This window comes from Nipponia nippon, unplaced genomic scaffold (assembly GCF_047370975.1).
Source record: "Nipponia nippon isolate SJK-2023a ecotype South Korea unplaced genomic scaffold, ASM4737097v1 scaffold_9, whole genome shotgun sequence".
Classification (NCBI taxonomy): domain Eukaryota; kingdom Metazoa; phylum Chordata; class Aves; order Pelecaniformes; family Threskiornithidae; genus Nipponia; species Nipponia nippon.
This window is the reverse complement of record NW_028262413.1, coordinates 26,093,146-26,109,780: the sequence shown is the minus strand read 5'-3', so window position 1 is coordinate 26,109,780 and position 16,635 is coordinate 26,093,146. Positions and strand designations below refer to the sequence as shown.

Sequence of the window (16,635 nt, the reverse complement as noted above, 5' to 3'; positions counted from 1 at the left end):
CGGCGGCGGTTTCCGGCGTGGCTGTCGCAGGCGGAAGCGGCGGCGGCGGCAGCGCGGACATGGCGTCGGGCGGTGCCTGCGGCTCCCGCTCCCCCTCCCCCGCCGAGCGCCTCCCCCCGCCCTTCCCCGACCCCTACGGCGGCGACAGCGACGCGCCGGGGGTGGCCGACAGCGACACAGAGGGCGAGGACATCTTCACCGGCACCGTGAGTGCGGGCCGCGGGGGTAGGCCCGGCCCGGGGCGGCTGTGAGGGGGGAGCCGCGGGGCTGGGCCCGGTGGTGCCTGCAGATGGGCCCTTCTCTGAGGGGCGGCCCGGCGCCTGCAGGCGACGGTGTGGCATTCTCTGGGTTTGGTTAAAAAAAGGGGGAAACCCCCAAACCCTCCCGGGGTCTCTGTTTCCCCGGGGTTATAACCTGTCAATTCTTGCAGAACCCAAGTGTCTCAGAGGAGCCTGTCAGTGTGATGTCCCTGCTGCTCAATATCCCCCCACCCCCCATCCCCCCCCGCCCCAGATCAGGGTCAGAGTAACTCATGAGCGGGCTGCCTTGCCCGTTTGAAACCTGCTGGTGGCTGTCGCTCAGTGTCTTTGCTTCACGGCTTGTGAGACTTCATGGGGGAAAAGTCCCATTTTCCTTCCCCAAGCATCAGCTCTCATCCCTTCAACATCCAGAGGGTGCAGGTGTGGCTGGCATGGTGCTTGCTGCCTTCGGTTTGGGGGATGAGCCTGTCCATGCAGCAGGGCTGAGATGACAGGAGGCATCTGATGTGTCCACCGCTCATGGTGAGGATGGTCACCAACACCTTGGTGACCTCCTTTGCCTTGTACCAGCACGAGTGGCTGCAGGAGGGTCTAGGAATTTTCGGTGGTACTTGTTCAGCAAACCAGGTCACTGTGTTGCTGCACATTTTCCACACTGAAGGAGGAGTGAATGGTGAAGGGTTTCAGCACCTTTTTGTGTTTCGAGTGGTCTCCTGTATGACAGTCCCTGACTGTTGATGGCTGTTGGCGTTAGCTCATGCAAGCTTTGGCCAGCTGTGCCAGCGTTTGCTTCAGACACTGACCAGCAGACGTGAGGGGAGTTAAAACACTGGCTAGTGCTTTCTTAGGCTGAATCCCCCCCCAGCCAGCTGCTGGCCTCCGGTTCTTGGGTTTGGCGTCTGCACTGAGTGAGGATCTCTGCTAGAGGGGCTGGAGAAGCTGGCTCCTCCAAGAGGCTGGTTGCTTGAATGCTGCAGGTACCAGGGCTGATTTCCTAAGCTCTGCGAGCTGAGGCTGGTCACGTTGTCCCCTGTGAGGGATGACACCGTAACCTCTGCCTGCCTCACCCAGGAGTTTTCCAGCCTGCCTGCTCCTGTTGGCAGGGCAGGAGGAGTTGGTGTCTCTGGCAGAAAGCTCTCCAGGAACCTTCTCCTGTCTGCACTTTCCCAGCCCTGATGTTTTCCCTGGGCTGGGCACAGGGAGGCCTCGAGCAGGAGACTGTGGCTGTGAACATGCAGACCTGCCTGCTGCTGGGAACGGAGCTGGCTTGGCCAAGCTTCTCCTGCCACCGGCACAAAGCTGGAGCTGTCTCTGCCCTGCTTCTGATGAAGCTCCTGACCTGCTGCTGCCCTGGCATCCTTGAGCCGTGCTCTTCTGCTGGTAGTTTAGCAGCAGGGAACAAGGCAGAGTTGGAGAGATGTGGGTAGATTCTGCCCTGCATGAGCTTGTGAAGATGAAACTTTTACATTGGTCTGGGCATCATGGAGCAGCAGACTCATATGTTTTGAAAATAACATGGGAAAGTGCAACCCTGACCTTGCAAGAGGAAGATGCTGGTACCTCTGGCTGGCACCAGGGCATGGTGATGGTCTTGAACTTCTCAGGACCTTTCTTCATTGAAGAACTGGAGGCTGTAGTATGTGGCTTGTTGCTTTGTGGTAGAGGCAGCCTACCAAAATGGACAAGTGCCAACTGCTGCAGGCTTTCATGCAAATAAAGCGTCCCTTTGCTGTAACTGGTGTCTGTTAAGCTAAAGCAGCTTATCAGTGCTTAGTGGTGTTGTTGAAGCAACTGTCATAACTAATACTTGGCTCTTCTATGTGACCTGGTTGGCTTTGCTTGTCTGTCTGTCCTTGAGTGTTAGCAAAACACTTTCTGTGAAGCAGGGGAGTTGGGCTGGTGAGGCAGATCCACCCAGCTGCTGGTGTTCAGGTGGCTCGACAGCACTTAGCTGTCATGCAGCAGCCAGCAAAGAAGCATTTGGGTCAGGCACAAATATAACCAGAGCTGGACCTCATCCATCTGTTGACGAAGACTGGGTAGCTGTGTGATCACAGCCCTCTCTAGGGATGCCCTCAAGTGCTGGATTTTCTGACCCAAGGTCTGCTTCCCCATGGTAGGCATCAGGCTTGCGCTGGGGGATCTAGAGAGCTTCTACCTGCACGCCTGATGGTCAGGGTGTGCTAAATCAGGCCTCTGAGATGGCGGGTGTTGTGTCATGGGCTGATCTAAAAGAGGCTGCAGCTCTTCTGTAGTAGCAGATGGAGAAGTAGGAACAGGGCGTGGTACTTTCGTAGTCTTAAAACTAAATTTAAGGCAAACTGAGAACGTGGTCACAGCAGAAACGTAGTCTCCCAGCTCTCAAATGCAAAAAAGGACTCATTAGGGAAACTTCAGAGCCCACTGTACCTTGTCCGCATGAAGTGGAGTTCTCTTTAGCAGCTTGAAATGCTCCTGCAGAAGCAGAGGATCTGCATGAGACCTGCTACAAATGTCCTGGACGTAGGTCACTGGTGTTAGCAGCCCACTTGTTGACTTGGCTGCTGGCTGGAGGAGGTCACTGTGGTGGTAGCACTCTTGTTGACTTGGCCACCAGCTGGAGGTCCATCTGGAGGACCCTGTGAGGGTCTGGGTGTGACGTTTGGCGTGGGTGTCTCTGCTCCTCACTCTCCATCACTTGCAAATGTAGCTCCTGCCTATAACTGTTCTGATCCAAGCTGGCAGCAGTCCCAGCTTTCTCTTCCAGGAAAACATCCTAAAATGCAGGAGGACTCCATCAAACGATGCTGATGTTTTATGTACCCAAAGACTTGGGCCCACCTCAAACAGGAGCTGCATTAGCACCACTTTACTCCTTCAGGAGCAGTGCGAACCGATGATGTTTCCTTGCTGAAGAAAGCACCAAGGAGTCTGTCGGTTTGGAGTCATTGCTAATAGTGCTCCATTTATTGGCCGTCAAAGACCTGTTCTGTTCTCTGCTAAGATATTAAAGAATAGCGCTTGCTGTCTGATTCTTCCTTGGAATAACTTGTACTTGCTTGTCTGCCTGCAAAATGAGGGATGATTTGTGAGACCCTGAGTCTGTAGTGCTTGCCTGCAGCAGGAATGCAGAAGTAGCTCTGTCGTCTAGTGTGGTGGACTGGTTGGCGTACAAGCTCTCGGGTTGGCTTTCACCTTGTCCCCAAGCCTGCTCCCAGTAGCTGGGACGGTCCACCCCCCCGCCTGGCGAAGCTGCGTGCCCAAGGGGCTCTTTGCTGTGGCAGGATCAGCTGTGTTGTAAGTCCTGGCCCTGGGGCTGGCTTGTCCCAGCCCAGCCGTACGTGTGGAGCACAAGCTTTGGGTCGCAAAGCTTGTGCAAGACTTTGCCAGCATCGCTCTGCAAAACACTGAGAGCTGTGCCTGGCTTTAGTCCAGCCATGGCAGCCTTGTCTCTGCTGCAGGGGGTGTTGTAGGAGGGGATGGTGTGGATCTATGCAGCTGGTTCCCAGCAGTGCTGGGGTGGTGAAGTCCATGAGCTCCTCTGGCACTGCTTGGAAGTAGAAGCGAGCTGCAGCGTTAAGGCATGGCTTGGCTGCCTTCATGTGGGCCCTAACCAGCCCTATGGGGAAGGGTGGCTTGGCTCGTGGTGGTGGTTTAACTGCTAGCACAAGTTAAACTGCTGACAAGGCTCCCATGGTCCCCGGCGTCTTCCCTTCGGGCAAGCACATCACTGGGTCTCTGCCACCAGCGGTGACATCTTGGCTTTCCTAAGGGATCTCCTGTCAGCAGCGTGCTCGGCTCACTACAGTTAAGTGCAGGAGGCTCCCTAGTGCTGCCCACCTGCCTTGATGCAGTGTTAGTGCTGGCGTGCAAGTCACTACCTAGAAATGGTGTGGCTGGGTGTGTTTTGGGTGTTGTTAACAGGAGCACTTGCATGTACTCAACTGCCTACTGCTCCCAACACCTGTAACTGAAGGACTGGGGCTGTGATGCTTGGCCTGTGGGCAGGCACAACCCAGTAACCTGCTAGCTGCTCCCATTCTGCTAACAATCAGAGCCAAAACTGGCTCTGAAGTTTCATGTGACATTCAGTGTCCTTAATGGCTCAGATGCCTTGGTATAGCCTGGCTGGCAGAGATCATAATGCTCAAGAGTGGGTGGAAGGGAGGCAGTCTGTGATGGCCTCTGGGCTCACACGAGATTTGTAGTAGTGACCCTGTGTGGCAGGGGCTAGGAAGGTGATCTGTTTGGTCCTCCAGCCTCCATTCCTTGGTGTAAATAACCTCTTGTTTATGTGCTTTTAATTCTCTCACAGAGCAAGCCCACAGCACCAAAAAGGGAATCTCTTCTCCCTGTGAGCAGCACCTCCAAAGAGAATGGGGTTCATGTAGAGCAAGATGATCAGGACTTATTTGCAGGTGAGTCTGTATCTACTGGGTGTTTGCTGGGGCTTTCTGAACTCTAAGCCTGCAGTGATCTGCTTTTATCCATGACCTGCGTGTCATGCTTATTTCTGGACTATCACAGGTCCTTATCTCAAACTCATGTTCCAGTCTGCTCTGGAAGCACTAAGGTCTGGTGGTGTTTTTGGGAAGGGTGGGAGTAGCCTTCTTCAGGTCTCTAGCATAATCATGCAGCAGGATTAACTGTTTGGAAGCTGAAGAGGTTTGCTTTAGTGCAAAATGAGGTTTGTTTTAGTTTTGTTGCCTTAAACTGTAAGGTGGTGAGTGTCCTCCCAGAGTTAAAAGGCTTTTGTTCTTTACCTTCTCTTCCCTCCTTGCAGGTGGAGGAAGCGTCTATAGTCGACATGGCTGTTCCCAAGGAACAGGAATTATAACACCCCTCATCAGGGGAAAATGAGGAGGGTCAGACCTTCCCCAGCCCTGGCATGGTGGGACACCCCTGGCAGAGGCATCTGAGAGTCAGTTCTGGAGACATCTGCCAACAGATGTTTTGACTTCCTCTGTGTGGAGAAGTGTATTGGGAAGGAGCCTACCTTCCAGGCTGGCCTACATGTCCTGTAAAAATCCAGCTTGGCTTTAGCTGTTCTAGTGTGCAGCTCCTCTAGCACACAGTAAGGAGGTGATGTCTGGTTCCTTCTAGAATAAGTAGTTCATTGGATTAACTTAATGTTCTTCGGCAGGATTGATCAAATGCTCTTAACTGAAGATGCATTAAGTTGTGTTCTTCCCAATGCTTGCAGGTGTCCTCCCTATGGATTTTTTTTGCTAATTAAGACTATTGTTACTCCCTAGATCCCATGAACCTCTCAAAGAATACTGACATTACCTTTCCAGAAACCCAAAGTAGAGAGGCTGACCCTTGCAAACTTCTCTTGACAGATGCCACTGTAGAGTTGTCTCTAGACAGCACGCAAAACAACCAGAAGAAGGAACTGGCCAAAGCATCCAATCCTGCTTCCTCATTAGAAGTAGCTGCAAGCTCTTCTTCTAGAAATCCTCCAAAGAGCTATGAGGAGGTGAGAATTGCTCTGAGCTTTCCAACTTACCCTGCTGGTTTCAGACTGTAATTGGCAGGAACCTGTCTGTTTACTTAGTTGTAAACATGCATCTTAATATAGCAATTACATTAATTGCATCATTTGGATGCCCTGGCTTGTATCTCAGGCCATCAGTCTGGGACTGATACTGCTGAAGTGGGGTTCAGGTCAGCCTGACAGCATTCTTGCTTGTGTGGTGGTGCAGACTGCTTCCAAAGGTGAAATAGCAAGTGGCTGATCTGCTCCTGGGGGTCTGAGCTCTGACTCAGAGCTCTAGTATGCTGTATTGCTGCAGATGGAGCAAGTGGTGTAGTTGCTCTTGTCCATGTTTTTATAAGAAAAGGTCTCCTGGGTGACATGAGAGCACAGGGTGCTTAAGTGGAATTTGTAGTCTGGTTGCCAAGCACAGTTAATCAGGTGGTACTTGGCCTAAATCTGGGTTTTCTCCTGTAGAGAGAATGAAACTATTTTGGAGACAAGGAAAGTGCTCCTTTTCTGCCCCAAGCACTCCTGAGCTCATGAGGACAGACTCTGCAGTGCTGTCTGGAGTAGTTTCTCAGGTTGGCTTCAGACTGGCTTAAGTGAAGGAGCAGTGCAGAACTAGGCCAGGATGCTGAGCTGATCAGCAAACCGATAAGCTGTCACCTTCAGGTTCATGGACCAAAGGCTGTTTGAGGCCAGTCTCAGCTCTGCTTTGCTCAGTCCTTTAATACCATTCCACTAACGAGGCACTGCAGTGCTCTCTAAGCAAGCCTGAAGCCCCTGTGGTCTGTCAGCAGCAGTACTGCTGGTATAGCCGCCCACTGGCCTTTAGTAAAGCAGGGTATGATGGAAAGACCTGTTCAGACTGGGTCTGCCAGTTGCTATCCTGGCTCTCCATCCCTGTATGCCTACACAGTACAACTTAGCTTATGCATAGGTTCAGTATCTTGCACTGTTTCAGATGAGAAGCGAAATCATGATGTAAAATAGCCCAAAGGGAACTATCTTGTGCAGAGCTGAGGCTGGACTCTGCAGAGTTTCACCTTGAGGCTGAGCAGTTTGTACATCGGTCTGTGCCAATAGCAGTGTTGTAAAGACAAATCCAGTTTGGGATCCTTGGAAAATGTAGCCTGGACGTAAGTGAGAAGGTCGAGGGTTTCACAGAATGGCCTTGGCCAGACTGTGGTGCCAAAGGTGCCTTGGCAGTATAACAAAGTCCCCATAATGTATGGGACTTCATGGTTTGGGGTGGATTGAAGCCTGGCTTTCTAGTTTTAACTTGCTATCCTTGTGTGCTTACTCCAAACAGCTGGAAGAAGAGGAACAGGAGGACAAATTTGAGCTGACCGTAAGAGTGAGTGACCCAGAGAAAGTTGGTGAGTTAATACCCTGTCCTGCTGCATGGTGAAGCAGTTAGACAAGCTAGGCTTGGCCATAGGACCAAGTGATCAGTAGGCAGCTATCCCCTCCACGTGCCACAGCTCCAGCTTTCAAGCTGTCTCTGCAAGCGCAAACTTGATCCCAGAGTAACTTTTCCAAGACTTCTTCCAACGTCTAGAAGAAATGAAGCTACACAAAGCAAGATGCCTAGGTCACAAATAAGCAAGGCAGAAGCAGGTTCTGGAAAGCCAGGGACCTCAAAGGCAGGCAGCGAGGAGCAGGTTTTTTGGGAGGGTGAAACGTGATGCTTGCAGTAGCAGAGCTTGGTGTCTGGAACTGTGGTGACCAACTTGACTTGACCTCCAGGCAGCACCGTCCTGTGTGCAGGTGGTAGGGGGGAGGCAAAACTGCCTTAACCTAAAACTAAGTGTATTATTCCATGCTCTGGCACCTTCCCTAGCAGCTGTGCTTGCCAGGGAAGCAGCTCTGGCTTCAAACTGAGAAGCAAGAGGGTTTCTCTCTATTGAAAGTGTGGGTCAGAGAACTTGGCCAGCTTTGTGGAGTCCCTGGGGTGCAGAGAACCCCAGGTAACATTTGATCCCATCTGGCGGAGCAGCCTCACATGTGGCAGCTTGTTCTCACTCCATGGCTCATGATTTCTGGAGTTGAGAGGTGCACTGGTTTGTAAATCAGAGGTATATTAGGGGTGGCATCAGACTTCTGCAGATGCCCTTCAGCTGAACTACCAGGTAAACGCTCCCCTTGCCAAACAAGGGGATTTATGTGCTAATTGCAGAAAACTGCCTGTGATGTTTCAGAATCCAACCACATGCAGCCAGAGGCTGTCTGACTTGCATCCTCTGAATAGACTGCTTCATGTGCTGTACAGCCGCCGAATTGTTGCGTGCTGAGCAGATGCGTGGAGTCAACCCAAACGCTGTCAGGGTAACAAGCGCCTGATTGTCCGTGCTTGGCTGCCCAAGGAAGTAAAAAAAGGTCTAAACAGTCAGGTCGGGGAAATGCCTAGCGGGCAGGGGTCCAGGGTCCTGCAGTGAGATGCTGCCTGCAGTTCTGTGCAAAGATTTGTGGCTCTGTCAGATCAAAGATCGGAATTGCTGAAGCAGGCAGAGGCCAGAAGATTGTAGGAGCTTTGTGCTTTGCATTCAGGTGATAGTGGAAAGTGCTGATCTTGTGATACTAATGCCTTGTTTCTGTTTTCCGTAGGGGATGGCATGAATGCGTATGTAGCCTACAAAGTGTCAACACAGGTATCTCTAACTCGTTGCTCCTGAGATGGGGTGTCATTATTTTTCCATGCTTGAAGAGAGCTGGACTGTCCTTTCTTAGCCAAGCCAGTGGTGACCTAAATAGGCAGGAGGTCTGAATGCCTTGTTACATGGATTCAGGAGTTATAATCCACTCCTACAGATCAAAGGATGAACGTAGCTGAGAAATAGGTTTTGAGCCTGTTTGAAAGGAGGCTGTCGTCTTTTTTTTTTCCAACCAGTTACCTCTTTGCAGTCCTGGCTGATACTGGTGCTCAGCATTGGAGTGAGCAGCAGGAATGACATCTGTTAGGGAGAGCCTCAGACACTGGGGCTGTTGTTCATCATTCTGTGCCAATAGTCACATCAGATTAAGCTGACCTGAACTCTGCTCTCACTGAAGAGCTGCTGCTGTAGCTAATTTCTTGTCAGGACCTGCTCTTCTCGGCTAGTTGCAAGAAATTGAGCCTTATGCAGCTGCTGCCCTGCTTGGAGCGTTGAGGTGCTGCTCTGAGCTCTGCAAAAAGTTGTTCCTAGCTACCTGTACAGCAGCTGCTGGACTACAGGCATCCTGTGGTCTGAAGCTGATGGTGTGTGAAGGGGACTAGGGGACTTGTTAGCCTCCACTCCTGCTGTGCAAACCCAAGTCAAAAGCCACTGATGGCCCCTGTAGTCTTAAGGTGATAGTCTGGCCTGACAGTGGTCCCTGTTCCTGTGGGGAGCAGGGATGATGGGATTAGGCAATGGGCAGGGCTTACCAAGCAGCCCATGGCCACAATAACAGCTGCTTTGTTATTTAGTGGCGTTAATACTGCTGTTCTCCTTGGACTGAGCTGTTAGGAGGTAAGTTGCTGAAAACCTAGGCTAGAGATTGCTCTATTCATTCCTCATATCTTGCAGAGCTCAGGCTGTCCTACTTCATCCCCAGAAGTGACAGCAGGTAAAGCTAGCAAGGCTGTGCATGCAGGGGCAAGCTTCCTTGGGTGAGTCTGATCTGAGTCTCATCTCTTCCCCCAGACGAGCATGCCAATGTTCAGGAACAAGCAGTTTTCAGTGAAAAGGAGGTTCAGTGACTTTCTGGGTCTCTATGAGAAGTTGTCGGAGAAGCATGCCCAAAATGGGTTCATCGTTCCTCCACCGCCTGAGAAGAGTCTCATAGGTGAGTGGTGCAGGTGCAGAGCACTAGAGCTGGTCCTTCTGATGGCGAGCTTTGTGCCTGAAGGACAGACCTGCCTGCAGTCTCAAAGCCAAGAAGGAAGCTGCGGAGCAGCTGCAGGTGTGGAAAATAATCTGGATTCTGTGGCACAGACAAAATTCTGCTGGTTCCATACTTGGAGGTCTGGGCTTAAAGCCTTGTTTGAGTTTGTAGATGCCTCTGTATCTGCCTGACATAGAGTAAAACCTTATCGTCTGCACTGTCACTGAATTGCTGTTCAGTTGAGTCCAGACCTGTAGCCCTTCCAGTCTTGCTTGGCATTGCTTTGCCTCTTTTCTGGATGTCGACTTCTGCTAGATGCTAGGTATAAGCAGATTTTAAATTTCCAAGTAGCTCTTGCTGATGCAAGGTCTAATTCCTGTTGTAAAATGCTGCTCCTCTGCTGTCACCCTGATAGTCTGTACTTTGTAACAAACCACACTACTTTGTGTGTTGAGTTTGAAGCAGCTCATTAATTGCATCTTCCTTCTCTGCTAGGAATGACCAAAGTGAAAGTTGGAAAGGAAGACTCCTCCTCTGCAGAGTTCCTAGAAAAAAGACGGGCTGCTCTAGAGAGGTACAGATCCCAACAGCTATCCCCTCGTGCCTGAACCAAGCAAGGTACCTCTGAAAGGTCAGACTGGCTGCACTCTCCTCCCTATACGAGAAAAGCCGTCTGCTTCTAGGTTTGCAGGGAACCTGGAGGCTGACGAAGAGTTGCAACTGCAGAGAGTTGCTTTGACTCTAAAACAATCTCCTGCTTCAAAAACCCCTGCTGGTGTTTGGTCCAAATCTGGCCAAATGCCACTGACATGGCAGGGAGAGAACTGAGCTGTCTCAGGAGCTCCAAAATATGAATTTTAAGTAATGGTACAAACAGTGCAGATCAGGTGAGAAGCAACTCTATCTCTAACTTGCACCCTAACTACACAGCCACAGGTGGCCTTTGCTCTGCCACCTGTGTTGACTGTTGTAGTTAGCACCAGGATGTTGATCCCCCCCTCCAGCTCCAGCCTCTGAAAGATCTGTTAAAAGTGTCATTGTTCAAGATATAAGGCTGGATCTTGATCACTTGGCATATCAAGTAACTTTCTCCCTACAGCAAGTATTAGTCAAGGGTCTGGTCTTGCAGTCTGGTCTCACTAGAGTCCACAGGGTGGTAGGACTCATGGTGGGTGGATGAGATCAGCTTGTTGGGCCTGACTTCCAGCTACTGAACTGCCATTTCAGAGTAAACAACAAGCATGTTGCAGCTCACTGTGATGGCTCAGAGCCAGGTTTGCTACAACCGAAGTAACTCTTGGTGCGTTCCTCTCTGCAGGTACCTACGGAGAGTGGTCAGCCATCCAACAATGCTGCAGGACCCAGACGTCAGGGAGTTCTTGGAAAAGGAGGAGGTCAGTAGTGTGGAATAACGTAGCTACAAGTACCTTGGAAGTACAGAAGGAAATGGTACGCAAGCAGTTAAGGAGACATGATGCTTCAAAGCTCAGCGAGAAGCAGCAGAACCCTGTAAGAGCTCTTAACCTGATGACAAGAACAGTGCTCTTCTATGTGTCAGTGGTTGTCTAAGCACTGTACACTCATAACGAGCTCTGGCCTAGCTTGCTTACATCATGGTGGGGCACACATTGAAAGCGTGCTTTTTTTGTTTCATTTTTAATTGTCTGAAATCCACGATAGGAGTGTAGCCCACTGTTTAGAGGTGGGGGGGGGGGGTCCTGTGCTGGCTTGGCCTGATGCTCAGATGTTAAGGGAGAGCTGGCCAATGTGGTCCCTGTTCCTTCAAGGAGAGCATGATCATGCCCAACTGTGCACCTGATGTGGAGAAATCAGACTCTTAAAGAGGCTGAGCCCTGGGGGAACCCTAGCCTGAATGATTCCAGTGCTAATGCTGTGCTGGAGGGCTCTGATGTAGGAGCAGACATCATGGAAACACCTCACTTTGCTGATGAGCAAATTCAATTCTGTCTGGAAAATAGCTGTGGCTGGTGTAGAGCATTTCCCAGCATCAAAGCCCCACTCTAGTGTCCCCCAGCAGCGCAAACTGCTGCTGGCTTTTGGAGGGATGTTCCAAAGCACTTCTACGTGCCTGTGTGACCTGTGGCAGCTTGGGCAGCTGTCAGTTCAGGGATTCAGGTAGCATGGCTGGTTCTTACAGACCTGTGTTACCTTGGCCAAGCAGAACAGGTGGACCCCAGATACAGCGTAAGGTTTAGGAACTCCTCATTTGTTTGATAACCATTCCAGTTCTGTTATTTGAAAAGCTGTACAGGCTATGGCACTGCTTGGGCAGTGTCTGGCTAATCCTTTGCAGTAGCCGTGAGCCAGAAATCCTGCTGTCAAGGGACCCATGTGGGAGAATGATGCCGCTGCAGTGGCTCCTTGCCAAGCTGCTTTTATCTCCTGGCCAAGCAAACTTTTCTATTTCTTTATAGCTACCAAGAGCAATAGGCACCCAGACCCTCAGTGGTGCAGGAATACTGAAGATGTTCAACAAAGCTACAGATGCTGTCAGTAAAATGACCATCAAGATGAATGAATCAGACATAGTAAGTAGTTGGACACCTCTGGGCTGTCCTCATCCTTGCTCCCGAGCTGCATGCTCTCCCCAGCTCTCAAGCTTTGGGTCCAAGATGTGACGAAAGCTCCGCAGCCCCATAGCAATGCCATCCGTGGGAATCAGCTCTGGGTTTACCCATTTCAGTGGTTCGAGGAGAAGCTGCAGGAGGTGGAGTGTGAGGACCAGCGGCTACGGAAGTTGCATGCTGTTGTCGAAACGCTAGTGAACCACAGGAAAGGTAACAAGCTTGGTACCGCTTGCTCTGTAGCCTGGCCCATAACAGTTAAGCCTTGTGCGGTGCCTGACTGGAGGTCACCAGTGCCCAGGTGTCCTAGGAGACATTTCTGAGAAGATATGACAGTGCTTCTTTACTATAAAGGACTCTCGGTCTCTTCATCATGGCAGGCAGAAGTAAAATGGTAATCCCACATCTTCTGTCTAGCCCTACAAGTTTAGGATGACAGTGTTGAAGTGAACCAGTGTCCTGCAGGATGAAGGCTGCCATAGCAAACCTGAGCAGAGCTGATCTTATTACTAATTCCAACCTGTCCTCTGGCAGGGAACAGGGATGGTCTTTCTTCCTCTCCATGTTTTGGCTGACTTCTGCAAAGCTGTGCCTGTCCTCCCACTCTGCTGCTTCCCTTCTCCTCCCTGGCTGGAGTTGCCTAGCCCTCCTCCCACTGTGCTGCAGAAGCTGCCAGCTCTGACTGAGATGGTGCTGGCTCTTCCAGCTGATGTCTCCTGGGGCTACAGAAAAGCAGCCCCTTGGGCTGAACTCTAGGCTGGGGCTTTACTTGCAGAGCACCCGGTGTAGCAAGGCCCATCAGTTGACTCTCTTATTCCATTCACTAGAGCTAGCGTTGAATACAGCCCAGTTTGCAAAGAGTCTGGCCATGCTGGGGAGCTCGGAGGACAACACGGCCCTGTCCCGGGCACTGTCCCAGCTGGCTGAGGTGGAAGAGAAGATTGAACAGCTGCACCAGGAACAGGCTAACAATGACTTCTTCCTCCTGGCCGAGCTCCTGGGAGACTACATCCGCCTTCTCTCAGTTGTAAGGGTAAGCATGCCTTTGGGGCAAGCTCTAAGCTATGCTGTTCATCCTAGCACTGATCCTAGGCTTAGGTGTGCCAGGAGGCAGCTGGTCTTCTAAATTCAAGCACAGGGCATGATGTGCCTCTGACCTGTCCAGGCAGAGGGTGAACTTGCTGCTTGTCCAGTTGTGCATGTGTTGGAGGGGTTAGATCGGAAAAGTAGGGTAAGTGAGGCCTGGCTGTGCTGGTATTCTCCAGGGGGGATGTGGAGCAAGTGCGTGGCTTGTAGGTGGCCTCAACCCTTCCAGAAACCACGTCCCAAGTGAGCTGTAAGTCTGGCAGGCTGACTTGTTCCTGCCCCAAACTTGTCCTGTCTCTGAGCAGTTGTTTGTGGAGGCTACAGAGGCCAGAGCACAGCCTAGTGAGTAGGCACAAGCCTCCTTGGTCTGCCAGTCTGTACTGGAAGGTGTGGTGGGTGCTCCAGAGCAGGCCCAAGATCTCTGATAGTGCTGGAGATAATAAGACTTATCTGGGATGTTCTGGTAAGGAGCCCTAGTGTTGCCTCAGACTTTACCTGTCTCTTGGCTGCTCTGTCTGTCTGACCAGGCTATCAGACACTACTTTCTGCTTTTCTAGCTCTTCTCCGTGATCTGGCTGGATGTGTTCAGAAGTCTAATGGGTCTTTCTTGCTTGGGCTGGTGATTTGCAGGCCTGCTAAAATCATCTGGCCTCCTGGCAGATGTCTACAAGCTACTGCTGGAGCATGCTGTGCAGCCAGCAGGAGCTAGGAGCACTTAGCTCTGCAGAAGCTTGTGGTGGAGATCCAGTGGGGGACAGGCAAGCGTAGCACCTTGTACTGGCCACTTGTGATGGCAGGACTGAAACAGGCAGGCAGCAGAGCTTGGGGGCAGGCTAGACATCGTACTTGGGATGCTTCCAGTTCAGGAGGTGGCCTCAGGCCTGTCCAGGCTTGTGCTGAACTGTGTGCATAGCTGGGGCTTTTCCAGTGACTCTCTCCTGCCAAACCCTAGAGCAGGTGGGCAAATCCTGTGCTGCCAGCCCCGTAAGGAGGAAGGTCTCAAAGCTGTTCCTGAAGCATGAGTTGGTTGATGTTGCACCTGGGCTCCTTTGCTAGTAGAGCAATTCCATGTTCTGGCTCAGTTTTGGTTACACCAACAATGGGTTCAGGACCTGGCTGATGAAGCAGCTCTGCTGTTAGCTGATGTCCCCCTTACCAAAGGTGTGGTTGTCACTGTCAGCAGAGTTCCTTGTAGCTGCCTGCTGCTACTGGTGTGGTAGCAGAGGCAGAGCAGAGCTCAGTCTCCGCTCCTTGCTTTTAGGGAGCCTTTGACCAGCGCATGAAGACCTGGCAGCGGTGGCAGGATGCCCAGACCATGCTGCAGAAGAAGAGGGAGATGGAGGCCAGGCTGCTCTGGGCCAACAAACCTGACAAGCTGCAGCAGGCCAAAGAGGAGATCTCAGAGGTAGGGGGTGAGGAGTTGCTGGGGTCTCTGCTCAGCTCCTTCCCTCTGTGCTGTCACTGAGTGGTAAGAAGGGGACCTTTTGAGCTGAAGGGACAGGTATCTATTGCCAAGCTTGCATGAAGGGATAAGCCAGCCTTGAGCAAGCCTCGCAGGAAGCCACAGAAGCTGCAGGATGGGCTGCTTGCGGTCCCACCTCCCGTGGCTTCCTTGCTGAGCTTGCAGCTTGCTGTGGTGGTGAGGACCAGAAATGCTGGGCTTTGCTCTGGCAGCACCTCTCATGAACAGTCGTGGCTACAAAACCACTTGGAGAGGGGAGCAAGAGCTGCTTCACCTCCCCTGCCCTGGAAACAGTGCGCTTCCTCTCTCTGCAGTGGGAGTCTCGTGTGACACAGTATGAAAGGGACTTTGAACGGATTTCTGCTGTCATCCGCAAGGAAGTGATACGGTTTGAGGTATGTTTGGCCAAGCCCTTGGTGTGCAACCCTCCAGCTGGTTGGCCTTGATGTGCCTTGGCTGGGAATACCAGCCTGGGCTAGCCAAGGGTCACTTTGGCTCCTGACCCCGCTCCCAGTACAGTGGTTGGCAATATTTGTAAATCCAGACACGTGTGAGTTGGGGCATCACTACCACAGGCAGAGCTGATGTTTTTGGCTAAGAGCAGGCTTCTATGCAGAGAAGTGCATCTGTTAAAATGAGGGTGGGTGGGCAAAGATCCTCTGAGTCATCAGGCTGTGGCCAGAGGTGAGCTTCATCCTCAGCATCTCATGCTCTCATGCTGCTTGCTTCATGTGGGCAGCTGAGCTCATCCAACAGAGCCCCAGGAGGAACAGGAAAATTGTGGTGGCTTGTCCTTCCCCTGCAAAAAGCTGGAGGGTTTTGGTGGTTCGTTCAGCCTTGTACTCACTCCTGCACCCACCTCTTGCAGAAAGAGAAATCCAAGGACTTCAGAAACCATGTCACTAAATACCTTGAGACATTATTAAACTCTCAGCAACAGGTGAGTAGCCCCAACCTGGTGGTCATTTTACCTCTTGAAACTCATCAGTGTAAGTTTGCACCCGCTCAAGCGTACCTCCCACCCTGGGTGCGTCCTGCTCCCCACACGTGGGGAGGGATGAACCCCACGGGCGGAAGCAGGACAAAATATAAGCATTGCATCCCCCTTTATGCCTTTTCTGGGGTGCTGTCCCCCGTGGAGGGGCTTCTGCCCCACCAAATGCTTCTCGACTTGCTCTGGACTTGAACTGTACTGGCAAAGCACCCGCAGGCTCCTGACTCTCTCCCTCTCTCCTCTCTGCAGCTGGTGAAGTACTGGGAAGCGTTCCTACCTGAAGCCAAGGCCATTTCTTAATTGGACCGAGCAAATGAGCATACCTGAACTTTGCCTTTTTTTTTATATACACTATACCTCTTCCTCTTTTACATGTGAACGAACCCTAGTTAAACACTCTGGAGCTGATAGAGGTTTAACCCCCAGACAAACAGCTTGCAAGCCAGTAACTCTTCTAACTGTATATTTTTCATTTAGCAACATATATTTTCTTACTGAAGAGAAACTAGTTTCCTGCTTTAAGACCAGACCTGCAGCAGGGGGTTAATGATATATGTAAAATGTATATTTTTCAGGCTGGGTTTTAGGGCTCTAATGACTATCTTACTCCTGCAGTGCCATTAAAATTCTGTAATAAAACTTCTATCGGGGCAAACAGGCTCTTCTCTGTTTGTGGGCTAGGGTGGGGAGGGCTAACGGCTGCATCCTGTGGATGCCGAGGGAGGCAGCGGAGCCTCTGCCTTGTTATGACTGGACCGTGGGTGACCTTGGGCACTGCCCTAGCCACCTGTCCTGGTGCCTGATTAAGCTTTGGCTTTCTGCCTTGCTCTGAGCATGAGCCTGGGGTGGCTGTTTTTAGGATCTGAGCTCAGCGGGGCTGGGTAGTGGCCCCACTTGCTGTGGTTTCTGGGGGGATCTGGCCCCCAGGGAGCTCGTGGGGAGCC

General features: G+C 51.6%; 1 protein-coding gene across 1 annotated transcript; it reads left to right on the top strand.

The window, feature by feature from the left end:
• The first annotated feature begins 6 nt into the window (after window positions 1-6).
• Window positions 7-16,346, top strand: SNX1 (sorting nexin 1). Its single transcript, XM_087743450.1, has 15 exons — window positions 7-206; window positions 4,555-4,657; window positions 5,582-5,718; window positions 7,031-7,097; window positions 8,326-8,369; window positions 9,384-9,525; window positions 10,060-10,138; window positions 10,883-10,958; window positions 12,000-12,113; window positions 12,269-12,362; window positions 12,977-13,182; window positions 14,497-14,640; window positions 15,012-15,092; window positions 15,566-15,637; window positions 15,941-16,346. The coding sequence occupies exons 1-15, from the start codon at window positions 60-62 to the stop codon at window positions 15,989-15,991; spliced, it is 1,557 nt and encodes a 518-aa protein (XP_087599576.1). The 5' UTR covers window positions 7-59; the 3' UTR covers window positions 15,992-16,346.
• Window positions 16,347-16,635: the final 289 nt, after the last annotated feature.